This window comes from Chionomys nivalis, chromosome 22, assembly GCF_950005125.1.
Source record: "Chionomys nivalis chromosome 22, mChiNiv1.1, whole genome shotgun sequence".
Classification (NCBI taxonomy): Eukaryota; Metazoa; Chordata; class Mammalia; order Rodentia; family Cricetidae; genus Chionomys; species Chionomys nivalis.
In genome coordinates this window covers 50,488,332-50,501,897 of record NC_080107.1, presented here as the reverse complement: position 1 = coordinate 50,501,897, position 13,566 = coordinate 50,488,332, and the positions used below count along the sequence as shown (strand labels likewise).

The window sequence follows — 13,566 nt, the reverse complement described above, 5'->3', positions numbered from 1 at the left end:
TGTAATGGCGTGTAGAGGATGCAGATGTCAGAGTGCGCTCGAACAGAAAAGATCTTCAAGTGGTGTGAGCAGCCGAGAGGAACTGTACAACTGCATCTTTGTCAACAAAGAGCTCTTAAGAAAAAAGTCGTTCCGAGTGGATGAGACTGGCTGGAGATACCTTTTTATTTCAAAAATTTGATTATTATCAAATCTAGTCAACTAAATGGCAATAATCTGTCTCCTTCCTGCTGCTCTTCTTTAGGGGCAGGCAGGACTTTTCCTACTTCTTCTCTAGTCTCTGTGTCTCTTTTTCTTTCTCTTCTCTTCTTCTCTCTCCCTTTCCCACTCCCTTCCCTCAATAAAACTTTCAGTTAAGCTTAAATAAATAAATAAATAAATGACAACAATTTTACCAAGCTTTCAATCTCTAGCGTAGATTCTTCTTACATCAGATATCATTGTGAAATGGGCTCTCATTTTGTGATGGTGACTTCTTTATGGCTAAGGAACACCAACACCAAATCTCTTTGAAGTCTCTGGATATATTCCTATGCTAGATTTGGCATATCAAATATCAACTTGGTTTCCTGATCTGCCTAGATTAGGAGGTTTAGTGGATCTAAAAGGAGAGTTTAGTTTGTACTTGACTGAATATTGACTCACATAGAGCCTCAGAAGTCGTAGGTGTCTGCGGGTGAAATGTGTCTGAACTGTCCTGTGGATGTCAACTGGCTGGAAGGTCCACAGCACTAGACACGTCACCGCATCTCTTCACTGAGCTGCCTTCTGCTGGCTCATCAGCAGAGTATCGCCCTGCTCAAGAAGGAAGGCGCTCTAGCTTCCTGGGCAGGTTCTAACATGTCTGGCACATTCAGCTGCTTCCTCTCCCCTGCTTCACAAGCCTTAACCCTGAGTCCCTGGGAGGAGAGAGCGGTCTGCTGTGTGGTCAGCCTTCCTCTGTGTGCCCACTGCCAATGCTACTGATTAAAGCAAATACAGGTGATATGTTTTCTCTACTTCTCCACACAGAAACCGAATGTTTACAGCACAAGGACTCCTCGTAAGAAAAGAAATGAGGGTCAGGCAGTGGTGGCGCACACCTCTAATCCCAGCACTCGGGAGGCAGAGGTGGGTGGACCTCTATGAGTTTGTGCCTGGTCTACAGAGTGAGATCCAGGACAGCCAGGGCTACACAGAGAAACAGAGAAACCATGTCTTGAAAAACTGAAACAAAACAAAACCAAAAACAAAACAAAAAGGAAAAAAAAAAAAGAAATGAGGACATCCCTGTTCTCATTTAAGACCATGTACCATGTGAGGGAGGCTTCCTGGAAGGGGCTATGTCTGTGAAGACTGATGGACTCCAATGATGTAGAGGGGCTGAAATGCTGCAGGCCCAGAGACTCACGACAGTTTACACTGGGTTAGCTTCAGCCTTCTAAATTAGAGACATGCCTTGGCCACCTCTGCGGGGGACCTGACACCCTGTTGACTAGCAGATAAAACCTGATCTAACATCCTGAAAAACAAACTCAAAACCAAAACCAAACAAAGAGAAACCGTTGGGTTGTATTGCAACAACAGTACACAGAATTTAATAGGTGAAGCCACCCATTCAGTTCCAAGTAGTAGGTTTCTATTAACTTAAATAGATTCAAGTTGAACTAACAAAATAAAAATACTTTCTGAGGTGTCTCATGTGCCCAGGGGCTTTGTCTCTATCTGGAATTCTCATTTACTAAAGAACTCTTAGGAAGGCGCTGCTTCAGCTGTGCAACTCTGGGCCAGTTATAAGCTGCTCTAAGTTGATAGGCAAACCATGCTAACGTCAATTCACAGAGCTGCCAGGGATGCGAAACGAAATGGCGTTTATAAATAGCCACCATACGGGCTTGGAAAATCACCTTCCCTCTGGATTTCTCCTGCGTTGTGGCCTAAAGAACGCTGTTACTGTCACTCACTCACCACAGAAGTAGGTTCAGCAAAGATCATCTCAGAACCTTTCTTTGTTTTTTTAATTTCAACTTGGCTGTACTTAAATAAATGAAAATCTATGACCTAGGAACTGAAAGCATATCATTACTTCTGTGTGAAGAAAAGCAAGACTTCTATAAGAATCTGATTGGTCATTTAAAAAGACACAGATTGAAGAGTCCAAATTAAAAACAAACAACAATCCCTCAACAAACACAGGCAGAAGGGAGAGAAGGACATGCTGAACTAAACAACTTCAGGAATTTAAAACATGCTATTTAATACTTTACGGAAAGGCAAGCAAAGCCCAGCTGTGCAGACCCGGACAGTGCTCTCGTCTGTTTCCCTGCAGTCTCGAGCAGGCAGCAGTAGTCGCCGTGTCACACAGGAGCCCCAGCAGGAGCCATGCCAGACTCACCTTCTCCTTAGTGCAGGAAAGCTCATGCTCGGCCTCTGCCAAAAGTCGGTCAGCTTCCCTGAGCTCCGAGCGCCGCTTCAGAAGAGTCTTCTCTATGCACGCAACCTCATCGACAATATCCTCATGGCGTTTGAGAGACTTTTCTATTTCTAGTTCAGTCATAAGATTCTCAACATTTCCATCAATGAAGTCCCTAAAAAAATTACTTGAATATCAAGATATTTTAAACGTAGATAATATGGACACTCATAGCCTATGAAGAGTGTTCAAGAATTTACTTTCTAAGAGAGGTAACTATGGGCTGGAGAGATGGCTCAGAAATTAAGAACACTGGCTGCGCTTCCAGAGGTCCTGAGTTCAATTTCCAGCAACCACAAGGTGGCTCACAACCACCTGTAATGGGGTCTGATGCCCTCTTCTGGCCTGCAAGCATACACACACAGACAGAGCACTCAATCCTACATACATAAATAAGAGAGGTAGCTACAGTTGGTTATGTTCAAAATGTACTATTATTACAAACATGGAATATTCCTGGCAGTAAACACACACTATGTAAAATGCCTGGTGAATTTGTGCTGTCAACATCTGGCCAAGACAATGCTGACACATTATTTTTCTGGAAAATAGAAATAAAGGAAGTGGCTACACAATAATATCCAGGTCCTATGACAGTCCTCAAGGACAGACCCCAGGCCAGTTGGCCTCAAACACTGCATGGATTTGTGACTTACTTCTTTATATTAGAGTAAAACTGTCATAAAAGATTTGACAAAAAAGTGACACAAAATTCAGTAACTCAAGGCTAATATGAAAAATTATATGAAAATGCTTCAGAGAAAAACATGAGAACAAACTCAGCACACTGATGTTTTTCCTTCTTTCTTTAAACAAAGGTGTGCAGATAACTTTTGCCTTTTTCTCTGATGACTTAAGCGTCACCCAGATTTCCTGGACCGATCATTTCCTACTGTTACAGTGGCAGAGGAGACGCCCTACTGCTCTAGCACCGCTGTGCTCGTCCCGAGATGTACGCTCACATGACTGTAGCTATAGCCACCCCACCCACGAGCACAGCGTCCCGTTCTTCTCAGTGAGGCTCTCACTTTCCACATCAGTTTTATTCACTCACCTGTCCACTCCTAGACAGCAGTGATCTTGTCTCATTCATTCTGCATGCCTCACAGGCCCCCGACCACCCCGAGAGGAGGCCTAGGCTAGTGTGGATTAATTGACAAAAACTGGGGAACAGCCTAATTCATGGAGCACCACAGAAGACAACATTTTATAGAACTGAGCAGACAACAGAGGCTCTGTGAACTGACTGACTCTATGCTAGGTACAGGCACTCGTAGACGGAGGTCCAGCTATCACCCTATTGACTCTCTGGTTGCTCACAGCACTGCATGAACAGGGCTATGTCAAAGGTTGCTAACCCTAACTTTCACAGGATACGTGAGAAGAAGAAGAAAAAAGGAAAGGCTTAGTGTAAAAGGGACCCCCTGACCTTTGTTTTAAATTCTTTTTTTTTTTTTTTTTTAAGATTTTATATTTATGAATGTTTGGCTTGCATGCATGTATGTGTACCACAGACTGCCTGGTGTCCGCAAAGATCAAAAAGAGGGTGTCAGATCCCCTGGAACTGGAGTTATGGATGTGTGTGAGCCACCATGTGGGTGCTGGGAATTGAACCTGAGTCCTCTGCAAAAAGCAACAAGTGCTTTAAACTGCTGAGCCATCTCTCCAGCCCCTCAGCCCCCACCTTTGTTTTGAAAGGCAGGACAGATGGACAGGGCTTGGGAAGGCATTTCAGGAAGAAGGCAGATGTGAAGGTGTGGAGGCAGAGGAAAGTGGTGCTAGGGGACAGCACAGACGTGGTTCATGCCAAGTGTTTTCTGAGGCTGAAGTCTAACCAAAACAGGCAGGGTTCAGACTGCCGATGTACCAAGATGAGACTGAGTCCAGTGTTTCCTGGCAGACTGGAGAGAAAGATTCTACACATGGTGGTCAGCGTGGAAGCTATGTGGTCTAGAATTCCACTAATTAAGGATACAGCAGTGGAAATAACAGAAAAGGGTCAGTTAGCTCTCTGTATGTAACGTCAGAAGGACAAGGAAACCACACAGACACCACGGAGAAGGAAGGTTTGAAAACCCTGTTGTATGTTCTGCTGTGGTGGCTGGGATGGAGAATGGCTGTGCTCGACACCAGAGACAACCACAAAAAGGCTGATCTGGATGATCTGCCAGGATACCTTAGATATTCGCTGTCCTAAGTGGTATTTACCATGGGGCACTAAATTAATTGGAATTAAATTTTATCAGTTCCCTTTGCCACATTTAAAGAACCACATACAGCTAACATTTACTATTTCGCAGTTTAGATTTAAGAAAGTTTTAAAATGATAGAATGTTTTATGAGGCACTGCTGACTGAGGCACCCTTCCGAACTGACATGGTATCCTCTGAATTATAGAAATATAATGGTGGATGCTTACTTTCGTTGTTGATGTTTCTGGATGGTTCTATGCAATTCTTCTACTTCATGTTCTAGTTCTTTCTTCTCTTGCAAAAGGTCATCAATATTATGCAGCAGCTCTTCCACTTCTTTCTCAGAATGCTGCTTGGTTGCTTTCAGCCATTGTTCTTTCCGTCGTTTTGATTTTAGGTGCTGCATTATGTCTTCTAGTCTAGACACTTCATTCTCCTGATCATAGAAAGTGAATGCATTATTGAGATATTGGAGGGCATCTCTTCCCTTTTGCTGTCAGAAGTTGAAATCAATTGGATAAAGTATGAATCTATGGCCTAAAAAATAGTGGGGCATTCTAAGACTTCAGTATGGGAAGAAAAATTGAGTCAAGTCAATTTTTTTCACATGGCATAGATGGAACTGACAGACTTCACATAACTTTTCCATCAGTGTGACTCGACGTTAGAAACTCACCAAACCACTCTGTCTCTAGAGTTCAGCATCTAGCAGAACAAAGAAACTGAAGTCTCTCTCTACTCTGGACACATGGGAGAACTGTTGAAATAGGTTCCCAGAAGAAGAGGTATTTTGCCTTCATTTTGCAGAATGAAAAAGGTAAACCAAGTCTCAAGAAAAAAGAAGCTATCTGGGAGGTGGTGGTGCATGCTTTTAATACCAGCATTTGGGTGGCAGAGGCAGGAGGATCTCCAAGTTGGAGGCCAGACTGGTCTACAGAACAAGCTCCAGGACAGCCAGCCAGCCAGCCAGCCAGCCAGGGGTACACAGAGAAACTGTTTCAAACAACCAAACAATAACCAAAAGAAGGGGGAAACAAAACAGAACTACAACGTGGAGGCGTGAAAGCACACTGGAGAAGCTGTGCGAGTCATGTGTTCTTGAAGGGCTCTAGTAGGCCTGAGCATAGCAAACAGGGCACCTTTCCCTTTCCCCCTTGCTAAAAACCATTACGTCATAGTCCTAAAGCTAGTCACCAAGTTCTATTCCCTTATTTGGCCACTTCCTCCTCCTGGGGCTGACTACCAAGGTCCAACTATCAAAGTATGGAAGTCCAGCAATCAAAAGCCCCCATTTGGCTACACTAATTAACATGCCCAATCAAAATTACCTCATCCTAATGGTAGTAAATGGGGGTGGAGTTCCCCTTGTCCCTTAATAAACTGCCATTTGCCTAAGGGCCACTTGTGTCTTCTCTCTATCCAGAGGCGGTCTCTATCCCTCCACGGCAAACATCCCTTCCCCTCCCCTCTCTTGCCCCTTTTCTCTTCTCCCTTGTCATCTGTCTCTGTCACTCTGGGGCAAACAGAGCTCCTTTGTGCTGAGAACTAGGTGTGTTCTGTGTTCATTCCAGGGTAAAAGAAGTAATCCAAGGGAGTATCAGCAAATGCTTAATAGATAGATGGTTACAACTGAATGTATGCAAAAGCCACATGTGGGCCCTGTGGACCAACTGTGACCTACTAGAAGGGGACAATGACCTGGTACCAGGTATCTTTTCTTCTGTTCCCTCAGTGGGCTGAGGAGGGAGGAAAGCTCTGAGCTCGAAGATGAGCTTGGGATGCAGTGTTATATTAGAACCAAAAAGTAGAAAGCAATCGGATTAGGAAGTAACCACTTCTTAGAATCTAGCCTAAGAATAAAAAGCACATTTAAGAATCCACACAGTGGGCTGGAGAGATGGCTCAGTGGTTAAGAGCACTGCCTGCCCTTCTGAAGGGCCCGAGTTCAGTTCCCAGCAACCACAGGGTGGCTCACAACCATCTGTAATGAGATCTGGTGCCCTCTTCTGGCCTGCAGGAGTACTTGCAGACAGAATAGCGAGAATACTGTATACATAAAAAATAAACATTTTTTTTTTTTTTAAAAAAAGAATCTACACAGTCTGCCGAGTAGTGGCTCATGCCCGTGGATCTCTGTGAGTTCGAGGCCAGCCTGTTCTACAAGAGGTAGTTGCAGGACAGGCTCCAAAGCTACAGAGAAACCCTGTCTCGAAAAACCAAAAAACACACAAACAAACAAACAAACAAAAAAAAGAAAAAAAGAATCCACACAGTTACCTACTGCACGTACAAATAAAGAAATGTTATCTAGATATTAACATCTGTTTAAAAATATTTGTACTGTTCTGTTGTGTAACAGTTTCCTCCTACATTGAAATATCCCATCCTGCCCTTAAGCAGGGAGGTAAACAACTCAAAATAGCTTCAGGAAGCCCCTGAAACTGATCACATTCACTAGACCCCTCCCTCCCTGCCAGAGTAAGCAGAGCTAAGACCTAGAAGATGCAGAAACCAGCAGAGCTGCCTGGAAGTGGTTTAGAGCAACCAGTCACTTGGAAAGGATATTCACCAACCTGTGAGCTGTCAGTGTGTACAGCGTGCACCAGGTTCCCAGCTTCTGTGAGCTGGGATGGGCCTTAGCAATACAGCTGTTCCTGTATGTAGCCCCTAACACACAGTTCTGTAAGTAACCTCACTAAGCAGCACTTTGGTGGTATCTGTACTTTAGTCTGCTGTGAGTTCCCTATCTGGGGTGGGTAGATGTGTGTGTGTTGTGTTGCCCCAGGGAAAATTTTGTCATACAACAATTTTTTCAGCAGACTTAAGTTCCTTTCCTAGAACCCACACCAGGCTTCTCACAACTGTCTAAAACTCCAGCTCCAGGGGAGTTGATACCATTTCTGCCTCTGAAGGCATCACATTCACATGCACACCCAACATGGCTTTTTTTTTTTTTTTTTTTTTTTTTGGTGTTTGTTTTTGGTTTTTTGAGACAGGGTTTCTCTCTGTAGCTTTTGAGTCTGTCCTGGTACTTGCTCTGTAGACCAGTCTGGCCTTGAACTCACAGAACAGTGGCCTCTGTTCTCTGTTTCCCACGTGCTGGGATTAAAGGCGTGCGCCATCACCACCCGGCCACACATATATGTATGTAATTAATAAATAAGTAATTAATAATAAAATCTTTAAATTATAAAAACTGGGTATTATTTCTATTAGTAAATGGGAAAACAGAATTCAAATGTGCATACAACAATAACTGTAGAAAAAAAATGTATAATCATCAGTTAACCCAGAGATAATTCTCACCCATATGTACTGAATGCTGTTTATACATATCAGCACATATGGGCACACGTGTACATGTGGAGCATACTCACACACATGCATAAGCTTTAGGTACTAGTATGTGATAGCTTTATATAAACACTACTACACAGTTAACAACAGGAAGTTGTTGATGTTTAGACTGAAAGCATTTTAGAAAACAGCTAGCTGCATCAGGCTTTGGGCTTGAGAATTTACTATCCTGTTCAAAATCATATTTTAATAGGAGACTGTTTGTTTTTTAAACATCAGCCCTATAATCTCACTCCTGGTCTTGGCTCATGCATCAGTGAACTCATCACACATGCGTCTGTCTGAAGCACTTGGAAGCGGTTAGGACAGAGCTGTTTCCCACTTACTAGGTTATGGTGCTCTGGGACATTGCAATGCTGCATACCCACAGGGACAAGGGGAACAGCAAAGTTGGTGGGAGGAGGTCCACATAAGATGGGGGCTCCAGCAGGAGGTGGGCCATAAACCACAGTGCCAGGGGTCAGAGGTTGGCTGTTGCTGGGCAAAAGAGGCGATGGTGCATACAAGGCCATTCCTTGGGGTACTGGAGAGCCATCAGGAAGCACAGTATACATTATGTACCCAGGAGGAGGCACAAATGAGGGTTCCTCCTGGTCATCCAGTCCACTCTCTTCCTGGCTATCTCCTCCACTGTCTGCATCTTCTAAGAAATAAACAGGAGATTATACTAGGTAAGTAGATTTAGGAAGAAATAAGAGCATTTTAATCAAAACATAGGAGATGTAAAACAAAACTGTAAGAATGGTCAAATGTAGTTGTGAGAAACAGATCAATACACAAAGTATTTTCAGCAGGTAACACTTCACGTTTCTTCACCCACTGATGAATCATTTGAATATGTATTTTATACTACATAAAATATCAACAGAGATGTTATGAGACAGAACTCAAATTGATTCTGCCATGACATGTAGCACTCTAATATAACGGCTTACTTCCTATTCATCTCCCCTAAAGGCAGGAGCTGTGTCTGCTGACCTGACATTAAATAAAACACACAGCAGGCACTCACCCAAGGAAGAGTTCCTGTTTATTTGCTTTTGTGTTGCTAGGGATTGAACTAACAATGAGCTACATCTCCATCCCAACAAATATTTTCTTAATGAACAAATCACCAAAATATAGCATTACTATGTCACAGATCAACAGTCTCAGAGCCGCAGAATGGTTTGACTGTGCCCACAGAGCTATGAAATGTAAGAGCTTAGACTACCCAAGTCTCATTCTTTGCACAAAGCTTTGAAAGACTAACCTCTGACAATCTTAGTACATAAAAAAAAAAAAAAAAATTGTCCAATGTTCCATGACCTAGAAGCACAAGCCAAGAAACTATTCAGTTGGAGAGAGTGGAGGAAGATACCATACAAGGAGCATAGTCTTCCTAAACCTGAGTATGAATTGGTGTGGGGAAGGAAAGAGGAAGACAAACATTACAGAAAAATGGAGGTTTAGGGGTGAGGATGTAGCTCAATGGCAAAGTGCTTACCTAGCATGTGCTAGGGCCTGTGCTCTACCTACAGCACTGAAAATAGACAAACAAAGGCAAAGAGGCTTGAGGAACATGGCACACTACAAGTATCTTTAGATTAGCGGTTCTCAATCTTCCTAATGCTGCATCTTTTAATACAGCTCCTAATTTTATAGTGACCCCCCAACCATAAAATTATTTTCATTGCTACTTCATAACTGTGATTTTGCTACTGTTATGAATCATTATGTAATTATCTGATATGCAGGATAAGTAACCCCTGTGAAAGAGCTGTTCAACCCCAAAGGGTCACACCCCATAGGTTGAGAACATTGCTTTAGACAGATAATGAAGAGATACTAACTAGCCCACTTAGGCAGATGGCTCTGGCTGGCCTTGCCCTTGTCCCATTCCCTCTGCCTTCGTAAGGCTAGTCACCAAGGTCTAGTCCCTTATTTGGCCACTTCCTTCTCATGAGGCTGACCACCAAGGTCCAGCTATTGAGGTATTGAAGTCCAGCAATCAGAAGCCCCCTTTGGCTCACCTAATTAACATGCCCAATTAAAATTAAACACCTTATCCTAACATGGGGCTTTCCCCCTTTACCTTTACAAACCAACATTTGCCCATGTGTCCCATCTGTCTCCTCTCTCTCCAGAGGCAGTGCTTGGTCCCACTGGGACAAATATCCCTGCCCCCTTTCCCTTCTCCCTCTCCTCCTGTCTCCTTTACCATCACACCCCAGCCCATTCTAACACAGACTACCCCCTTCTTCTCTTAAGATGACCCCTGCAAGGTCATTTGCTGCTGTTTCTCTGCCAGAGTCAGAAAGCAGCACTTTAACTTTTCTTCCCTGCTTAATAAGGGATCTCTGTGTGTTTTGTGCCTAATCTAGTGTCTGGGAGGGAGCCCCCGCTGTGCAGTTCTTTTTCAGATAACCTATGGAAAGACAGGTTATCGGCCAACACAGGATCACACAGGATCTCAGAGTAAACTAAGGACTTTGGAATACACCTGTGGATTTCAAGGAAACAAAGGTCGTTAAATAGGTAAAAGAAATGCAACTTCCCTTACGTGATGTGACCTACCTCTATTTGAAAATGATTTACGCAACCTATTTCTGATGGGTGAATAGACCCAGTATCCTGAAGTAGGCAGAGGTCCACGGTTGTCCTTCTCTTCTTGCTGTCCAGGCTGTGGTTTTCTAAGAGGAGTAGAGGCTGTATACTTTAGACCCAAACCGGAGTCCTTTGTGGCTTGAGAACTATGGCTGGAAACCTAAAATCAGTGACAAGAGAGCACAGCCTATCATCAATAGAAAGGCCGACCTTTAGATACGCCAGAGTACACAGCTAAGGTGAGATACACAAAAACTAAGAAAGGATCTATGTCCTTATTATGGTTCTCATTTTTCACAAACAGAAATAAGAAATGAATGCAGTTGTACACAGTCATAAACTATAGTCCATACATATGGCTCAGCTTAGCATTTCTTTAACATGGCAGTGTCGGGAAGGCTGGGCAGGGAGGAGTATGTATGCAATGGCTGAAGTCACATCAGACTGCTCTGGTGAAAAGGGTAGGGCTCTTTTCAGGAAGCTATGTAAGAGCGTCCATTCCCCACCTTGCTGCTTGGACCATTCTCTGGGAATAAAGGTCCTCACAGCACTGCAGTGGTAGAGGCATGCTATCTGGCTGTTTGACTGAGTTTACTTTATGGAACAATTTTTCATGAGAGAAAAATAAAAATAAATTCTTTGTAAGTTATCAGACCCTTGAGTGTCCTGTCCGCCTCCTACCTGCACTCATGACTGCTAGTGATTTTCTTCCTTTGCCTTGTCCTCAGTAGCCCAGTAGCTAAGGTAAACGAAACCACACACTCCGAAGGAATCTGGAGGTTAGTGTCTTGCTGTCCTGGAGTGTGCTGCTTCTGTTCTCCCTGTTTCCCAGCACACTCAGCTCCACAGCAGACTCAAAGGGTGTCATTCAGTCCCACTTAGATCCATTGCTCACTTCCAAGCTCAGGCAGCAAGCTCATCTCTTCATATTACCCTCTTCTTTCCCAGCTCCACTAATCTAGCTCTGGCCTTCAAATGGCCCACAGAAAGCTTGCCTGGCTCCAACTCTAGCCCCCATGCTCAGCGAGAATACCCTTCTGAACTCCGACTCCAGTAACAGCAATCTCTTTTTCCCCTAACATATAATGGTCTCTTAGAGAAGAATGACCTGTGGTTTGAATGAGAATGTCTCCATAGGCTCAGGTATTTAAACACCTGGTCTCTTGCTGGTGGTGTTTTGGAACCACAAGCCCAAATCAACTGTTTCTTCTTTAGGTTGTTCTGGGCATGCTCGTTCGTTCATCACAGCACAAGAAGAGCAGCTAACACAGCCCCAGTCTACATTTCTAGCTCTTGGTTCAGCATTTCCAGTAAACTAACATTACAGGTTCCTCACTATGGCTATACCACCTTTCCTCTTCACACAAGCTGTTTCCTCCCTCTTAAACCTTCTCTGGACAGTTGCTCACTACTCACCTCACAGCTTCAGCTAGTTAGCCTTCCTTCCTCATGCTAAATCAACCTCTTCAACTAGAGCACACTGGCCACATCTGACGTCACAACTACGTTACTGTTTAAGTGCAGGGATGCATCCGTCATCACAGCACCCCAGTATAGCCTAGCATGTGGCCTACAGTTTGGTTAACACTCAAAAAAAATTTTTTTTTAAAAAAGAAAATCAAACCTAGGTACCCATTATTCTGTTCACACCTCTGTACATTTCTATAACCATTTTTTTTTTTGTTGTTGTTGTTTATGATTGTTCACATTTCTATTTTTTTTTTTATCATTTTTTTTATTCTTTTTTAATTAAAATTTCCAACTGCTCCCCGTTTCCCATTTCCCACCCCTCCTCCCACACATTGCCCCCTCCCCCCACTCCCCTCCCCCATCCCCACTCCTCTTCTCCTCCCCCCAGTCCATTCCCCCTCCCTCTTCTATAACCATTTTCATTCAGCTCGTTGGGCCTAAGTCACCTTATACTTTATCTACTTCACGACACTGGACATGAAAGGCAAGTACTACTGTCTGTGGGATAGCTCTATTTTTAAATCACAAATGCCACAAACACTGAAGAACCTAAATGTATGTCTCAGCAGAGAAGTATTTCCAGCACCTGCTAACAAATTTGGGGAAGGAGAAAATGTCACTTTCAAGAAAATTCAGTATATACTTCTAGCAACAGAGAATTCCTACTTTTGATGATGGCGGTGGTGGTATAAAATACCAATAGCCTTGTCTTTTGAAAGGATCTGTCAGGTTGCTGATGTACTCATTCTGAGCAGAAACTTCATGCCGGAGTTCAGCAATTTCCTCTAAAACACTTTCAATGCCTCCTTTATTATCTGTAAAGGAAAGCCACTCTATGAAGCTGCCATGCATTCAAGGACTTCCTTTCTGTGCCAACATAGAAGAGAGACTCTGGGAGAGCCAACAGCTTCTACCACCATGTCCCCAAAGCTGACTTTCAGCCTGCTCTTGGGTAATTTGCTTTTGCTGAACACCAAGACAACATTCCTCTGTCCATCGATTATAAAGTATAAATTCACAGAAAGCAAACATATTTGTAAGATATTACTCTTTAAATTAGTCTATACCTTGTCTTTCTATAATCAAATCCCCTCATACCACACTGTAAAATGCTTTTTAAGTTCTTATAAGTTCTTAACTTGTCAGGTAAGCCACGATTCTCTAGGTCAGGTATGGAACTAACTCCTTCAGCCAAGTGCTTTTTTCTAAAGACAGCAGAAGGCAGTTCAGTTTTATAATACAGAACCAGACAAATCAAAGCCAACAGTACTTTACCGGTCCCAGTGAGATGCAGTACATCCCGAAGCCTTGTAATCTCAGCCCTTTGCTTCGCCATGGCCTCATTCAGCATCTCCATCTCTAGCAGCTGTGAGTCTGCTCCTTTTGAATCTATGCCTGCATTCTCCGTCTCAATGTGAAACTATTGAAAAGGCGTACACACAAAGTCACAGGAACATCTACCCTTGTAACCAAGAAGCCACTGTCCCTTTCATTTCCATGGCACAGCAA

At 43.4% G+C, this 13,566-nt stretch overlaps 1 protein-coding gene across 8 annotated transcripts in view; it reads right to left on the bottom strand.

The window, feature by feature from the left end:
* Cntrl (centriolin) overlaps positions 1-13,566 on the bottom strand; it is an 86,825-nt gene that overhangs the window by 18,879 nt on the left and 54,380 nt on the right. For 7 of the 8 annotated variants that reach the window (XM_057755597.1, XM_057755598.1, XM_057755603.1 and 4 more), the window contains 6 exons: positions 13,333-13,477; positions 12,724-12,872; positions 10,558-10,747; positions 8,328-8,644; positions 4,872-5,080; positions 2,375-2,567 (listed from right to left, as the gene is read on the bottom strand). In XM_057755597.1, coding sequence (XP_057611580.1) covers positions 2,375-2,567; positions 4,872-5,080; positions 8,328-8,644; positions 10,558-10,747; positions 12,724-12,872; positions 13,333-13,477 — 1,203 coding nt within the window. Of the gene's footprint in view, positions 1-2,374; positions 2,568-4,871; positions 5,081-8,327; positions 8,645-10,557; positions 10,748-12,723; positions 12,873-13,332; positions 13,478-13,566 lie in introns of those variants that run through there. The other variant, XM_057755604.1, reaches the window with a different exon arrangement.